At 39.6% G+C, this 16840-nt stretch overlaps 1 protein-coding gene across 2 annotated transcripts in view; it reads left to right on the top strand.

Annotated features, from left to right (window-relative positions):
* The window catches only part of RRAGD (Ras related GTP binding D), a 35756-nt gene extending 29263 nt beyond the window's left edge, over positions 1-6493 (top strand). For both annotated transcript variants that reach the window (XM_032484582.1, XM_032484583.1), the window contains one exon: positions 3569-6493. In XM_032484582.1, coding sequence (XP_032340473.1) covers positions 3569-3720 — 152 coding nt within the window. In that variant the 3' untranslated portion in view covers positions 3721-6493. The remainder of the gene's footprint in view (positions 1-3568) is intronic.
* Positions 6494-16840: the final 10347 nt, after the last annotated feature.

Raw genomic sequence — 16840 nt, 5'->3', positions numbered from 1 at the left:
AAATTGTCTTTTGTGTCCTTGGCCCTCAAAACTTTTAATTAAGTGGTGTTAACCTTTTACTTCTTATTTTCATCTTGCTGAAAGTCAGGACAGATATTAATAAGTTCATGGAATTTTGAAGCTGGACAGGACCATCCCTTGTTTCACCCTCTCAATTACAGATGACTTTACCTGGACCCAGGAAATAGAAATGACTTTCTCCCAAGGTCACACCACCAGTGTCTGACAGTCGGGGCTAAAGATTTCTAGGCTTCTCCCTATATAGAATCAGTTGTGTGGACTGTGTTGTAAATCATTATACATATACTCCCTTGGTTAAAAATATTTGCAGAATTTATATTTGGGGATTAATATTTCATGTTGATTTTAGACCTAAGGAAAATAAAAGTAATGCATATAGTACAACTATAATCCCCAAACCTTCGAGGGTGGTAACAGATCCTAAAATTTAGGGTACATTAGAATCAGCCTTGACAGCTTGTTTATTTTGAATTAATTTTAGACTTAACAGAAAAGTTGCCAAAATAGTATAGAGTTTATATATACTCCTCATCTAGTTTCCCCAACTGGTAACATCTTACATACTGTAGTACAGTTACCAAAACTAGGGGCTAACATTGGTAGAACACTTATTAATGAAGCTTACAGACCATATTCTAATTTCACCAGTTTTTCCAAAAATACCTTTTTTTTTTCTGTTCCAGGATCCCAAATTGGTTTAGTTGTTATTTCTCCTAGTCTTCTCTAATCGGGGACAGTCTTTCATCACCTTGACAGTTTTGAAGTGTGTTCATCAGTTATTTTGGACAGTGTCCCCCAAATTGAGTTTGCCTGATGTTTCCACACAGTTGGAATCAGATCATGCAATTTGGCAAGAATGCCACCCCAGAATGATGATCTGTCCTTCTCAGTGTGTTGTATCAAGAGGTCCATGAGGTCTTATTACAATGATGCTGACACTGATTTAGTTAAGGTACTGTCTACCAGGTCTTTCCCCTGCAAAGTTCCGATCTTTCCCTTCGTAGTGAATAGATACTTTCAAACTATGTAAATCTTCTTTCTCTTCACACTTTTGCCCACTAATTTTCACATCCATCTACGGTTGCAGGAGTAAATTCAAGCAGGAAATTTATCATGTGGGTCTCTGTTAAATTATTGCTAAATCACCTTGGTAGGATCATCTCTGAGGATGGGCAGATTTTGTAGAATTTATAAACTAACTAGGAACCTGGGTATTCATTTTAATGTTATAACTAAGAGATATAAACAACTAGGCAGACAAGGTTTAACCCCATCATGTTAAACTTGTTTGCTTTTTAGGGTGACCAACTGTCTCCATTTGCCTGGGACAGAGGGGACCTCCAGTGCCCAAACTGGGGAACTCCCAGGCAAATGGGGTGAGTTGGCCACCCGAGCTTTAAAAAGAACTTAAATGCTTTGCATACACAGGGAGTAGTTCGATCTGTTTTGTTGCTTTAATCTCAAGTGTTGAGGGCTGTTGGTGCTGATATCAACACTTACTGGTTAGCTTATCCTCCTGTTGGTCTCCTGCGTTTTTGTGGGTGATTTCTGAGACTGCTTTGGCATAAAGGAGTAAAAGCAGAGGTGGGATTCTTGGCCTTCACTGCACATCACAGGCACCTTGGGGAGGGAGGTGGCTAAAAAACAGGGACATCTGAGCCCGCCACCAATTAGAATAGGTTCTTGGGAGAGGGGCTTGGGGCTTGTTAATTTTTAAAAAGTTCCCTGGATGCTTTTATTGTGCAGCTACGATTGAGAACCACTGAGCAAGAGAAGGACTGTGTGTGATGCTGAAGGTCATGCTTATTCTAGTCATGTCTCTGTTCTTGTATTTTCAACTGCCTTTTATGAAAGTTGGAATAAACAGCAAACTCTTTGTAGGCACGCTTACATCCTTTAAACACCTCAGTTGTGAATTTTCACTTTCAAAACTCCAAAGGAAACAAGATTACTCTTACATTTTAAATGTGCAAAGACGAGTAAGTTAAGATTTTTTAGGAGTCATCAGTAGGCTGTCTCTGAAATTTCCCAAGTTGAGTCCTCATTGAGCCAAAGGCCTATTTAGCTAAGCTTTATTCATAAGGTACTTGATTGCACACATAAGCAGAAAAATTTGAGGTTGTTCTTGAATCTCTTATCCAAACTCCCACTACATAAAATCATTTCTTTGCTCCTTGTTTTTTTTTTTTTAATTGCATGCTTTATATGGAAGATGGTTCCAAGAAATAAAAGTGAAGAATTGGGGAAATCAGCAAGGAAGGTAGAAAAGCCATCCTGCTGGGGGAGTCTCTGAGAAGCTGCACGCAAGAAACTCAGCATCACCCTAGTTGAGCTTGCAAGACTGCATTTGTCCACCGACTCCCACGCCCCACTGTGTGAGGAGTGCTGTCAGAAACTTTTATGCCCATAGCCTGGTACCTGTCTGTGTGGTGGAGGAAGCCCTCTGGTGCCAAAGAAAGCCTCAGGCAGAGAAGAGATGCTCATACCTGGGCTGGCTTATTTCTTATTCCCTTCTCCCTGTTGACTGTGGTCACTATCACTGCAGAAGCAGCAGAGGGCGCCATTCAGACTGTTTCCTGCTCCTGGAAGCTGCGCTGGTGTTCCCTCCACTGCACTTGCAGTTAGTTTTATGACTGCTTTGAAGAATTTCTCTTCTTGGCTGGATTCCCAATTCTTTTTTTTTTTTTTTTTTTTTTTTAACTGGGACTCTGGAATCACCTGAGTGGAGGGAAATAACTTTTTGGGTAATTATTTTTATAAGTTTAAAGATAACGAATGGACCGTCACCTTATCTAACTGATATAAACTTAAAGCTGCTCTCAACACCTTTACAAACTAGTGGTGATGATGAGAAAGGCACTCAAGGCTTGGATTATCGTTTATTCTATTTTTGTACCACTGTTTAATTTCTGAAAACACAAGATTCTCCCCTACTAATTCTCCATTAAAATTTACTTAATGTTAACAAACTGAGAGTGTCATTGGTTGTTGGATTCCTGACCTCAGAGTTGACCTGAGGTGACAATAAGCACTCTAAAATCGAGGACTTTGTTTTTTCCATAAGACAGTGGCTTAAATATTTCCTGAATATCTATTCAGTAAAGATTGATTGATTGAGTCCATGACTTTGAGATCTCAGCTACACTCCAAGTCAGGATCTGCCTCCATTCAGAGTCAACTTAATACTGCCTTTTGGGGAAAAATAATACTTCACTGAAGACATATCTTAATTGTAAGAAATCTTTAATTCTAAATGATTTTAAAAGGGCAGTTCAATTTGTTCTTCATATCTTTTGGGTCATAGACACCTTTGAAAATGTATATACTCTGGAACCTTTCTTTGGTAAAAATGTATATTTACGAAACTTTGCCTGTAATTGCTAGAGGTTTACTGCAGTTCCTGACGCCCAGCTGCAGACCTAGGGAAATCTGTGGACCTTATGCTACGCCCATTCCTCTACTGCCCCCTACTGGCGTATCCTCGCTATGGCTGACCAAAAAAAAAAATCTAGGTGATATTTCTAAATATTTTTATTTTCTTCTCTAGGGCTTATTGATTATAATTTTCATTGTTTCCGGAAAGCCATCCATGAAGTTTTTGAGGTGAGAATGAGAGTGGTGAAATCACGAAAGGTTCAGAATCGGCTACAGAAGAAAAAAGGAGCCACCCCCAATGGGACGCCTAGGGTGCTGCTGTAGGTGAGGTTTCAGGAACATCTTTTGAAATTAGACGTTTCAATGAGGCTGCTGCGCTGTGTTGCTCTAAAGGAAGAGAAAGAAGGAGATTGGGACATATGACATATATTTGTTGTAAAAAAAAAAAATCCTGCCACCCTCTTGATCCTCTCTTTTTTAAATAAAGTAAGCACTTTGAAGCAAAAACTTGTATATTAACAATGGAGTGAAATCCACTGTAATTTCATTACACAAATGTAAACTTTTATGGTCCGCAGTCAGAAAAATCCTGTGTGAGAACTGCCAGGAACTGTATATATTTTGCACTTTTTCATGGTTTTTTCCCTCATTGAACTACACTTTGATAAAAACAACTTTTCTAAGCTTTTTTCTGTACTTGATGTCTAGGACATGCATACTGAGTCCATAGCTATAGGGCAGTTGGAAATTCATCAGAAAGTGATGCATTGGCAGTGACTTTCTATAAATTTGGGAATCTTTGCTACCAATTGTTGAGAAAAATCATTTTTCAATGGAGGAACATTTTTCAGATTGGGGCGGAAAGCTCCAGGAGCAATAAGAACTGTCCCCTGTTTATAACTGGAATAAATAGAAATTTTGTAGAATAGTATTAGCACCAAACTTATCTCCAAATTTCTCCAGCCATGGCAGTGCTTCCCTACTCAACATTTTTTACAGAGCTCTTTACCTCAACACACCTGTCTCATCATTTTATACAAAGAGGTTATTTCTTTTTACTGCGTTACTGTTCTTTAGAACCTTTGGGACCAGATTTCCAAAATGGTGCCGATCACTGGAGAGAAATCAGAGTGTCGCTAAATTGCAGGGTTTCTGGAAGCTTTTCTGTACCTGCCGCCCAGGCTGATGTCACACCAGAGGCCACGTGGTCTCCCCAATGTAGGTGATTGGCAACTGCAGGTTTAAAAATATATCCCTTACAATTATGTGTGTTTGGCCTCTGATAATGGGCCTCTTCGTGTGCAACATTTAGAATGTTTGTTTAGGACCAGTTTTTTTCATTGCCCCACGACTACAGGCTGCATCTCATATCTCCACCACCATAGAGCTGAGTCCTGGTGGGTGCATTTGTCACCTCTGAATCTCTGTCAGTGACAGTGTGCCTTGTGGCTTCTGCCTCTTCCCACTTTGTGATTGAACTAGAGCTTATCTTGTTAGCGGCATACTCTGCACGGCTAAAAAGCCATCCTGAAAACCCCTAAAGGTCAGTGGGAAAGGATGGCTGGGTGAGGCGTTACACTTAGCTCTGTGTCTGTTTCTCTGAAGTTCCTCCATTTATGTTTACTTTTGACCAACAGCAAGTTAAGAGATTTTATGTCTACCCTCATCCCAAACCATTCCAAGCAGATAATTCTAGGTCCATCCCAAAGGTTAGTGCCCTAAAGCATGTTGGCAGGTATTAGGAAAAAAAATTTTTTTTAAGTAGAGCCTCACAGGGGTATCAAAGCTGATCCTAGCAAAAATGTATCAAGTTCCTAAAGCAACTTGTCCTTGAAACGATCCCACTGCTCTCTGTGGCTTCTTTCCACCTCCCCAAATCCTATCCTTTTGAGGCTGGTAACTGCAATTTAAGATGGTAGCTAACTGGGGTTTAACGTATGAGCCCTCCCAAGGGTCTATGCATTTTGGAAGGAAATTTCTAAAAATCACGAAGGTGCCCTGACTCCCTTCCCCATGATTCCTACTCAAAAACACGGCTGCGTAGGAACCCAGGGCTCCAGGGAAGTCTTTTTCCTAATTTCCAGACCTATATAACCTGTTGGACCTTTGCCGACATGGTAACTGTAGGTTATTCTTATAAACCTAATTCTTTTGATACTTTTTACACAATGTTTCTTTCTGAATAAGCAAATAAAGAATCACTTTTCTAAAACGAGTTTATCATCAAAATAGAGGCATTTGCCTGTCTGGTACATCACCCATTACTTAGGTAGATATATTATTGTAAGCAGGTGGAGCTTCCATTTTTAAGCTGGGTCTATGATGGGTTTTTGTTCAAATGTGCCTTAAAAGCCTATTAATTCAAGAGCAAATGATTCTTTGGGGGGAGGGCAAAGTTCATGCTATGGTCTAGGACCCAAGTTCATGGTAGTAAATGCACTCTGATTAATCACACATTGATATATAGACTACTGCCTCAAAGCTGTAAGCATGGCAATGACCTCTCAGTTAAAGAGAGATGTAGGAGTTATGTCTAAGCGCTCAATTTCTGAAATCTGTGCTATTGGAATTACAAAACCTCTTCAGTTCCTTTTGCATTTTATTTTTGACATGGAACTTAGCTTCCTGCAATATGTGTGGCCACCTTCAGGTCTCAAATCTAATGCTATAAATATATATAAATATACAAAATATTGTATAAATACAAAGCCCAAATACATGGCTACAGTGACTGCTCTGGAACATTTCTGCTTATTTTCAAAGGTTGAGAACTTGACCCGCAGGTTTCTAGGGCAATTAGAACTTCTATATGGGGGTGAGACTCTGTGAACTGTCATCTTTGGTTATTTTCAGTGATGTAGATTAGATTAGTGTGTATGACCAGGGTAGCGTGTTTCTGAAGGACTATAAATCAAAAACTGGTTGACATTCATGGACAGTGATATTTTGTGAACATGATATATTTTGGACCCTTCAATATAAAATGACCTAAAACACAGCAATATTGTTATATACGGGTTATATGCTAACTGTTTGAAACACACTTGAGAAAAACGGCTGAACTGTCTTGATTAAAGTATGGTATGCGTTCAACTTATACAGACTGGATGTAATTTGTCATCAAGTATTTTATTCAGTATTATGTTTTCCTTTAAGCAGTACATCATTTATAACCATTGTTAAACCACCATGTTCAAGAATGTTAACTGCCGATTTAAAAGCCTACGTCATAAGCTCGTGATTTGGTAGGGCTCTCATTTAATTTCAGGCATATTCATAACTAATCTTTCTGGAAGCAGAATGGTCTCTCTGGTGAAAAGGAAGCCTGGTCTTTCCTGTGTGCCAGGTTGTCTACCATACACGTGTACAGTGGCTTCATTGGCCCTATTGGGTTCTTTTGGTAAAATGTGTTTGTCCTGATTAACCAGCTCTCATTTTATGGAAATGAGGATAAATCACTCTGAGTTGGATTTACATTTTTACTTTCATTTTTTAAAACTCTGTTATCCCTGCATATTTTGGGCCTATTTGGACTATAAAACTGTTATTTCAGCAAACTTAAGATACTGATTCTTGCTGCTCTGGCCCTAATTCCTAGCCGTCTGAAAATTCTTTTCCTAACTGTCCATTTTTGCAGCCTTACTTGCTTAGTAAGATTTCACTCTATGATGACTTTTACACAACCTGCTGGAGTTCTCAGGAAGGGCCAGCATTAGATGTTATATCCTGTATGTGAAATCTTGTTTCTGACTGGAAAACTTGATCTAAAATAATGTATTTCCAAGATTTTTAATCTGTAGTGATGTTGAGTTTAGGAGAAAGAAAACACTGTCTTTAACAGCATCATTTAATACTAATAGATGTTGAGTGCACTCAGTATGCCACGCACTGCTCCTAAGTGTTTTTACATAACTTATCCTCCCTCATAAACCCAAGAGGTAGGTACTGTTAATCATGCCTGTTTTACATGAGGCAGCTGAGGCCAAAGAGATGAAATAACTTGGTCAAGATCGTATTACTAGACACCCTAAGGGATGGAAATATTTGTAGTGTATATAAGATCTCCAATAAATTAGTAAAAAAAATCCCCCCCCTCAAAAAAGGTCATATTACTAGTAAGACACAGGGCCTGGAGTCTGACCCAGTAGTCTACCCTATCAACTTCTGCTCTAAGCAGCCTCACCAAATATCCCTTCAAATGCCCTCCTTTCATGAATAGGAAGAGGGGGACTTGAAGTTCAGAGTTTCTGCTGCATGGGCTTAAGAAGGCTGAAATGCTGGGGTATTTAAAATACCTTTTCTTACACAAGAATCAATAGGAGCAGTCTTCTAATGTGCTTCACTTGGAGAAGAAAGTCAACAAAGATCATTCCTTTTTCCTTCCTAATACATTAAATAACTCTAGTTCCCAAAATAATATTAACAGTGTTTAAATATCAGGAGAAAATTTAAATAACTTATACCTATTTGGCTATAAATGAAGCAACAGTATATCAAACTCTAAGAAAATCAAGAAAGAACAAGCCTTTGATCTAAGGCGTATTCAACCTTTACCTTGATTTTTTAGTATCTGTAACAATAACTTGTAGAAAACAAAACACAGATCTGGATTAAAATTCAAAAACACACATTTCAATTTTAATCCTCAGACCTATATTTAAAATTGCCCCTTTGTTGGACTCTTCAATAAGAGGAGGCTCAAATCTAAGATGTCCAAGATGGAACTGGCACCCTTCTTGCTAAGTTCTCTGCATGTGATCGTGTGACCATCCTCCCTAGCATCCCCGCCAGAAACCTGGGCCTCATTTGTGACTCTTCCCTCCTGCTCACCCGCTCCAAGCAATCACCGTAGCTCAGCCTTACAAAGGTCACTGAATGTCTTCTCTCCTCTCCTGCTATTTTTCCTAGTTTAGACCACCGTCTCCTCGTATTTGGATCTCAGTGACCTCTTAACCAGTGTCTCTCTGCCTCATCCATTCATCTGCTCCATCCTCCACACAAGACCCAGAGTGACCTTCTAAACCATACTTTCTAACCACATCACTTACTTGCTTAACACCTTTAGTAGGTTTCCACTACAGATATCAGTTCAACTCCTCAAAAAAGTTTCAAGACTCTGCCTCCCAGTCCTGACCCTTGTCTCCAGCCTTGATTCATTCTCAGCAGAGCTGGAATGGTAGCCCATTCTTTTGTCAGTCATTTTCTGAGTTAAAACATAATTTTCTTTCATTCAACAGTTATTGATAAGACATTTTTTATATGCCAGACTTTATGCTTAGTAAAATAGCTGAAAGACAATAGACATGGAAGGATTTTAAAATCTAAAAATAATAGAAAATAGTGCTCACTTTAGCAGCACATATACTAAAAATAATAGAAAATAAACTAGTGTTGGATAGGCCCTCTAGAGGTCAATTTTTACAACCACAGTCGTAGAGGGTCTTAAACCCACCAGCAGGAACCATGGGACCCATAAACAGCATCTGAGAAGCTGAGTTGTTCCATCAAGAGCGAATCACTAGCCATATTGACTATACTATTAATTCACTGTAAATATAAGAAGTAGGCTATCAAAGTAGAAATGTTTATTGAAGTAGTGCCTTTCCTTATAATTAAGAAGTGAATTATCTTAAAAAGATGTTTTAATCGCTTCTCGGCCTTTTGGCTAAGATCAAGTGTAAAAAGATGTTTTAAATGTTGATGTTCATACTTTTCTAACTTAATCCATGTATGAAGTCAATATCATTTCCCAAAATAGATTTAATCAAAAACTTATTTTAATGTTACTCCTCTTTTCAATCTGTTTGTACCAGGGAACTCTGAGTGCTCCCAAGGTAGGTATTGTTCATGGCCTCTTGATATGCTGATATGAGGAGCAGTGGAAGATGTGGGCAGAATCTGACGGCAGAAAATAGGGCTAATGCAGAGCTTTTTAAAAGCTCGTTTAGGATTTTGGAAGGTTCGATGATACTTTAAGAAGTGCCAAATTTGGCCTGGCAGGTCCTCCAGACTATCTACTTATATCAAAAATGCAAGTTAAGTTCAGGCAGTGATCTTATTTCAGTTGTCCTGTTAGTATCTTTGCAATTTTTTTTTATAATAGACATGGTAAAGTGAAAATATGGGTTTTAATGGTCCCTGTCATCATTTCAAAGATACTTCAACTGGTATCATGTAATTCCAAGGAACAATTCAATTTCATGAAAACAAATAAATTTAAATTTATATTATATATAAAATAAGTAAAATTATTAAAAAAAACTAAATAAAAGTAAATAAATAAAAAACAGAATCCAAAATAAGATCTTTAAGACTAATCTAGTAGATAACAGTCATTAGTCTTTCTTTATAGAATACATTTTTAGTTTCAATAAATGATCTACAGGTAAAGCCGAGCTAGGTCTGATCCTCAGTATTCAATCTTGAAAAAATAAACCATCTTAAAAAGTAAAATGATGATGTGAGCGTCTACCCAAAGCAAAGTTTGAACAGGATGCTTAAAACTGCCCTAGGACAGAACTGTAGGAGTTAACCCTTTATGAAATCCATTTTAAACTTTTTGTTGTGAGTCACAATAAATACAATTCACACTGCAAACTGTCACACACTTGTACTTGAAAATATTACTTTAAAAAAAATTTCATGAAGTACTATCCTTTCTACATGTAATGCACACTAGTATTTTTCTCTTTCCTTTCCTCTTTTAAAAAGATCTCACAATCCATTAATGGATTATGACCTGCAATTTGTAAGCACTGCTAGAGGGAACCCACTGGCCAGATCAGAGACACCTGAGGATTTTCTTTTTAATCTAAAAGATTTTCCTTTACTCTGTGTTAATTTTAAGATTTTACAAAACATGGGGAAATTCTGAGGAAGTTCTTGAATTTTTCTCTCATTTGACCCAGGCTTTCTGCTGTGTCTACCAGAGCACTTTTCACTGGCATCCCTTGGATGTTTTTGTACGTTGTGTTGTATTAGGAGTCGGGGTGCTGGGGGCTGCAGTCTCTAGAGGATCATCTTTTACTATAGACGCTATCCTTGACTAGTATAAATAATTAACTTGGAAGTGAGTGACTCATTTAACTTCTATGGGGTCCTTTTTTGATTCAGAGGACATTGGTTTCATGCAAGAATCAAGAATCCATGAGTTTGGCCCTCTTTGTGCTATTTTGACTCTCCCAAGAACCAGGTGGCCAAGGCCCTTGCCAGTGAAAGGGAGCTGATCTAGCCACTGCACTCAGGGTGGAGGAGGAGGGGATGAAAGGGGACTTTCAACCATCCAACTGCCTGAGACCTTGACCACCCTGATGTCTCTATCTGTACTATTAAGCTGCTGGGGCAACGGGGATCCTTCTAGTCCCCAAACTGAGAGTCAAAAAACTAAGGCCCTTCCCCTGAATGGACAACTACAGTAGAGCAATTAAGACCTGGCCTTTTCCATGCTAACCCCCTCCACCACTGTGGAGAATTCCATTCCTACAAGCTATTTCTCTTTGCTTCCCACTTCTATTATTACCCAAGTCCCTTTGGCTGCTGACCAGTTCTCTCTGCCTCCGGCCTGTGGATAGCTCACCCCGGAGTGCTCCAACTTCATCAACCAGATAGTAACCAGGAAGTAACTTTTGTTCTAGAGACGTGAATAATATTACCTAAATGCTCTGTGGCTGCACAATTACTCTATTCCTCTGTGCCCTGAGCATCGACTGTAGACTAGAATGCTTCACATGTCTATGAACTATTTTTTTTTTGGAAGTTTGTGGATGCTATAGTGATAAATAAAATACAAGCTTGTTTAAAAGTACTGAACTCAGAGTAATTTTGTGTCATTTTGCATTTTCCCCATGAACAGAAACTGAAACTGCTCGGAAGGTAGAGTTTTTCTGTTCTATTCTGGCTGGTTCGTAGCTAAGTTTCCTCCATCAGCAAGTGGCTAGAAGGGGTCCAGAGAATGACAGGTTGGGGTGACAGGATGTAGGGACACAAGAAAGAAAAAAGGCATAGACAGACTGGCAGAGGGACAGTGCCCAGCAGAGCTATAAGGAGAGGACTCAGAAGGCAGGAAGGAGAAGACGCAGCTGTGCAGGGCTCTCTGCTGGAGCATCATGAAATACCTGTTCTTTCACCCATGAACAACAGTTTTATCTTAGTTGCAGGTGTTTCCTTCAGAGCTAAGTTTAGCAAATGAAAGCTTCCTTGTCAAACTCAGGTTCACTAGAGCTAAGGAGTAAGGAATAGGAGCATTGTAATTTTTGTTGCTAATTCTAAAAGCACATTTATTATGGAAAAAAAAAACAAAACAGAAATGCAATCCATACAAATAAAGCAAAAGCACAGGTTTCCTTTTCCTCATCCCTAATACCAACGGGCTGTAATTTCGGGGGAGATGTCACAGATAATTCAAAGCTATGGTAGCAAATTAGGTCTCCAAGAAAAGACAAGATTTTTTTAAAAACCACAGTAAAAATGGTTTTAATAATGTTGCAAACGACTATTAAGTACTGTATTTAGAAAATGCTCCTTTGCTTATTAACAGGGAAAAACCTTTTAAAATGAGGTACATACAAGTCATCTGGTGGAAGAACCCCACTACCCTAGTACTGTAAGCACTCCACAGGGTTTCAAATAAACTCACTTGCTATCTCTCCATGATATTTTTTTTCTGGAATAGAGTCTTAGGAAAATGTTCAAACAGAATGAGCAGGAAAGACTATCTTAAATACAGCAGAAACTGAAAAAGAAAAAAATGAAGAGGCAGTTTCTCTCTGCATGTCTCAGCTGGCCAGCAGATGGTAGACAAAAGCAGAGCTATTCGACCTGCGATGCAGTGAGGTGTGGCGTACAAACTACAAAGAGCTCCTTCCTGGCTGACTTTTGCTGTTTAGGTAACCAGAGTTTAAACTTGTGTCCCTAATAATCACCAATATCTCTGAACATTAATACCAGCCAGCTGCATCCCCATGGGGAAATTAGTACCATCTTTCTTATTAACGGTCCCAAAGGGGAAATCCGGGGGTGGGGTGGGGGGACAACAGGAAAACTGTGGCATTTTTTTTTAATAACAAATAAAAAACTCATGAAATACTCAAAGTAATTCATAAAATGTTTACAATAAAGTTCATATATGGCTTTCCAAGGTGTTTTTCACTTTGAATTATACTCTAGGAAGACGACCTAAAATTTGTCAATTCAAACTGAAAAAAAAAAAAAAACCAAAATTCACTGGAGTTAATTTTAAGGATCTAATTGGCTTTACTGAATGATTCATGGATCCCACCTAGCAAACAGAAAAGAGTTGCAAGAAGTTGTACAAAATGGAAGGATTTAGAGGCAGAAGAGGGGAAAAGAGTGGATGGTTTCAGTTTTAGATAATCTACCTCCTGGGGTGGCAGGGAGCTATGTGGCAGAATACCTCATCGGCACTGACCGGAATATTCCAGACTAGCCATTTAAGGATACATTCCCAGAGGAGGTTGTAACTGCAATTAGGTTAGGTAGTAAGTCTTGGTTTAATGACGTGTGTCTTAGTAGAAGTGACTCCATTTTGGGACTGTCATTTCTTTTTTAACAATACAAGTCATAATAGCACTGCTAGTTGCAAAATAAGTAAACCAGTTAGCTGATGGCAGATATTTTTAGTCTAAAAAAGTATAAACAATAGAATTTCAACCCTGTTAAAATACCTATGCTTTGGAAACAAAGGCCCAAGGTGTCAGACAGATAAGTCGGGGCACCCGGCAGGTAGGTGGAGGAGAGGGAGGATGGTCTGGAAGATGGCATTATGTAGCCTCCAGCACAAAGGGACTTTACTTCTTCTAAATGAGTGCCAGCAAGAAGCCGGTTAGAACCCAACAGCCGCAACTGCACAGCAGCAAGGACTCAATTGGACGTGACCCAGTGCTCACTGCAATATAATTAACATTGCAGTTTAGCTCCCCCTACCATGGGTTTTTCTATGTGCATCATGGGTAAGGATATGCACAAAGGGGACAAACGTGACTAAGCATTCCAGGGGCATAAGCTGTCAATCAATCAAAAGACCCCCTCTAAGTGAGAGTATAAAAAAAAAAGGGCAAAGACCGCTGCTTTTTTCCTCCCTTGGATCAGCCCACCTCCCATTCTTGGAGGTATACTTTTCCTTTTCTAAATAAATCCTTTAAAATCTTCTGCTACACAATGCATCATTTCTGGTCTGTATTCTTATCTTTTGGGTATGACAAGAACTGGGCTCTTTTCCCTTTCCCTTTTGGAGTAACAAAGGTAAATACATTAAAATGTTAATCATGGCCATTTCTGAGCAGAACCATGGAAGGTTTGCATTTTGTTCATATTCAAAATGTTGAACAATAATCGTGCATTACTTCTATGATCAAGAAAAAAATCATTTTAAAAAATAAGAAAAGTTTTTAATGCTGAAGAAAAATTATCTTAAAGTACATGGTCTTAAAACTGAGCAGGACCCTGTGGGGCCCTCCTGCGTACAAAAGCCTCTCTGTGTCCTCAGTTTCTTGTTTGTAGAAAAGGGGCTTCAGCTTCCTAGACTTTCCCTGAGTTCCAAAAAGGGCAGATTCAAACAGTTGCTAATCAGGGAAGGGAGGGAATGCAGAAACAAAGAAGGAGCAGTCAAGAAAAAACAGTGCAACTATGCGGTAAGGTCCTGGTTCCTCCAGAAGGAACAGTATCTTTGAGTTCTTTTGGAACTAAAGTCCCCATTCAGGTGGAAGATGGTAACTTCAGGCTGAGCACAAAATTCCTGGAACACCACCCTGTTACCTCACCACCAACCAATCAGAAGAAAGTCATACAGTCTGCAGCCCTAAAACTCTCCCCTAAAAACCAGCAGGGGAATTCAGGTTTTTTTAAAACAAGAGCTCGCTCCTTGCTTGGAATAAACTGTTCTCTGGTCTAAACTCTGGCATTTTGGTTTGTTGGCCTCACTGTGTGTCAGGCACTGGAACTTGTATTTGACAACAGTAAAGTAATACACTGAGGTTCTAAGAAGCATGTCCCTGCTTTCAAACGGTAGGGAAATAAGGCCTTGTAGGACACAAGGCAGCCTGATTCCTTTTTAGTGTAGCGAAAACAATCCCAGTTTCAGAGTCAAAAGACCTGGACCTGAATCAGAGTTCTTCCCCTTTCTAGGTAACTAGCCTTGAATAAGTCAATGAAACTTTCAGAACCTCTAAATTGGATTTCAAAGTATTCAAATCAAGAAATTAATGAAAATGTAGAAAGATTCCCTTTCATCAATATAATAATAAAAAAAAAGACTATGTCAAAAAGATATGTCAACTGAAAAAAACACACAATCTAAAAGTTGAGAATTGTTTTACTTGGTGGCCTTACTGAGAACTATAGCCCTGGAGACAGCCTCTCAGATAGCTCTGAAGGGCTGTTCCAAAGAGGTAAGGGAGGAGCCAAGGTATACAGGAGTTTTAAAAAATGTAAAAAAACATGTAGTCAAACATAAAAGATTACTGCTAATCACAAAAAACCAGACATCTCAAGTCAATGATTTTAGTGCTTTTCTATGTACAGGAAGATGCAAGAGTCTGAGCTTATTGAAATTACTCTTTTGATGTGATTCTTAACTACCTAGGGCCAGGATCCTGTTTTTCTTCATCCTGAATCCCCTCAGGGCTCACCTTCGGGGGCAGCTGCAGTGGCTGATGGCTTGATGGCTGCAACATTCTTTGTTTACTGAAACGGTAGGCAACATTTTTTGGGTCCACAGATAAGAACTTGTAATGTAGTTGAAAGAACCGAGAGTTTAAGGAAATGGCTCAATTTCTCTGTGATCTCAGCTCTCTTTATCCATAAAATTGGTACAAATAACCTATGGCATTGCCAGGGCTGTTGTGAAGAGTTGATGTAAGTTAAGTGTCCAATACAGGAGCCAACACACAGTAAATGCTCAAAAACTATAGTCCCCTCCAGGGTGCAAATGATAATGGAGAGGGATCTATCCTTCAGAGGGCTTCTGGTGACTATCTAAACAAAACAGGAACTAAATAGGTCAAGGATTGTGGTGTTGTTGCCCAACACAAGATCGTGTACCCGATGCAGTGAGGCCAAAGAAACCGAACTGTTGGGGTTTGGAGCAAAGAAAGGTTTACTGCAGGGAGACACCAATGGACATTTCCTTTATAAATGTAAATATTCCTTACAGAAAGTGTAACTCCTACTTGATTTAGAGTTTTTCACATGTCTGCTGTTTCTTAGAAAATAACCAGCTTAATATTCCAAAGAAATACATTCTAGAGTGGCAAATTCTGCACCCCTCAATACTCTTTTCCTCTATAAATGTCTCTGATGGGAGAGATCTGAATTGGCTTACTTAAGGTCTTAGCTCCTGTAGCAAGATTGTAATAAAGTTTAACATGTGCCCACAACCAAATTGTCAGAGTAGATTTTTAGTTTGTTTTTAACCAAGAAAGGAGAGATTATGACACAGGAAAAATGTGGGGCGAGAGGATGGTCGTGTCTCAGGTCTCTGTTGAGTCCCTGGGATGTGCCCCTCCAAGTGTGGGTCCTTGACTGCATGCAGGAAAGAAGTCAAGAGCAAGCCACAGCTGAGTAAAGGTAGATTTATTCAGAGATACATACTCCTTACACAGAGTGCAGGCTGTTACAGAAGGCAAGAGAAAGGCCACAACGTGTAGGGGTTGGGTGCTTAGTTTAAAGTAAAAGTAGTTACTCCATAGACAGAGTGCGGGCCGTCTCACTCAGAAGGGAGATGGCCAGGAGGTGTGGGGGTTGTTAGTTTTCATGGGCCTGGTAACTTCATATACTAACAAGTGGGAGGATTATTCCAACTACTTTGGGGAATGGGTGGCAATTCCCAGGAATTGGGCCACTGCCCACTTTTGGACCTTTTACGGGCAGCCTCGGAACTGTCATGACACCTGTGGGAGTGTCATTCACCATGTTAGTAAATTACAAAGAGTGTATAATGACGCTCAAGGTCTACTAGAAGTCAAATCTCCCTCCATCCTGGGCCTCAAGCCCTACTGGGAGTTGAATTTGTCTCCATCTTGGTGTTAATTGCTGTGTCATTCTTTGAATGGCCGTGCCCTGTCCCCTTCTTTCCTGTCTCAGTAACAAACCCTACTGAGTCAGACTTAGGGGGAGAAGGGCCCCAAGGAGCAGACTAGCCGGTGGCGACTTTTAAAATGAAAGAAAAGCAAAATGTCCCTATCTGTGGAGAGGAGAGAAATGAGAGCTGTACAGGACTGTTGTATCCAGAACTTGACTGATGAGCCTGGAGGCTGAGTAACCAAAGGGGTTCCTAGTGCTTCCAGAACTCTGTTCTCAGGTTGAAACTAAGCAAGTTCCCGTGGGGCCCTCCTGGGTACAAAAGCCTTGCTGTGTCTCCCGTTATCTTGTTTGTAGGAAAGAGGCTTCAGCCTCCTAGACCTTCTCTGAGTTCCAAACTGTAGATTCA

Source organism: Camelus ferus, chromosome 8 (genome assembly GCF_009834535.1).
Source record: "Camelus ferus isolate YT-003-E chromosome 8, BCGSAC_Cfer_1.0, whole genome shotgun sequence".
Taxonomy (NCBI): Eukaryota; Metazoa; Chordata; class Mammalia; order Artiodactyla; family Camelidae; genus Camelus; species Camelus ferus.
The sequence above is the reverse complement of the archived record's forward strand: the minus strand, read 5'-3'. Positions and strand labels throughout refer to the sequence as shown.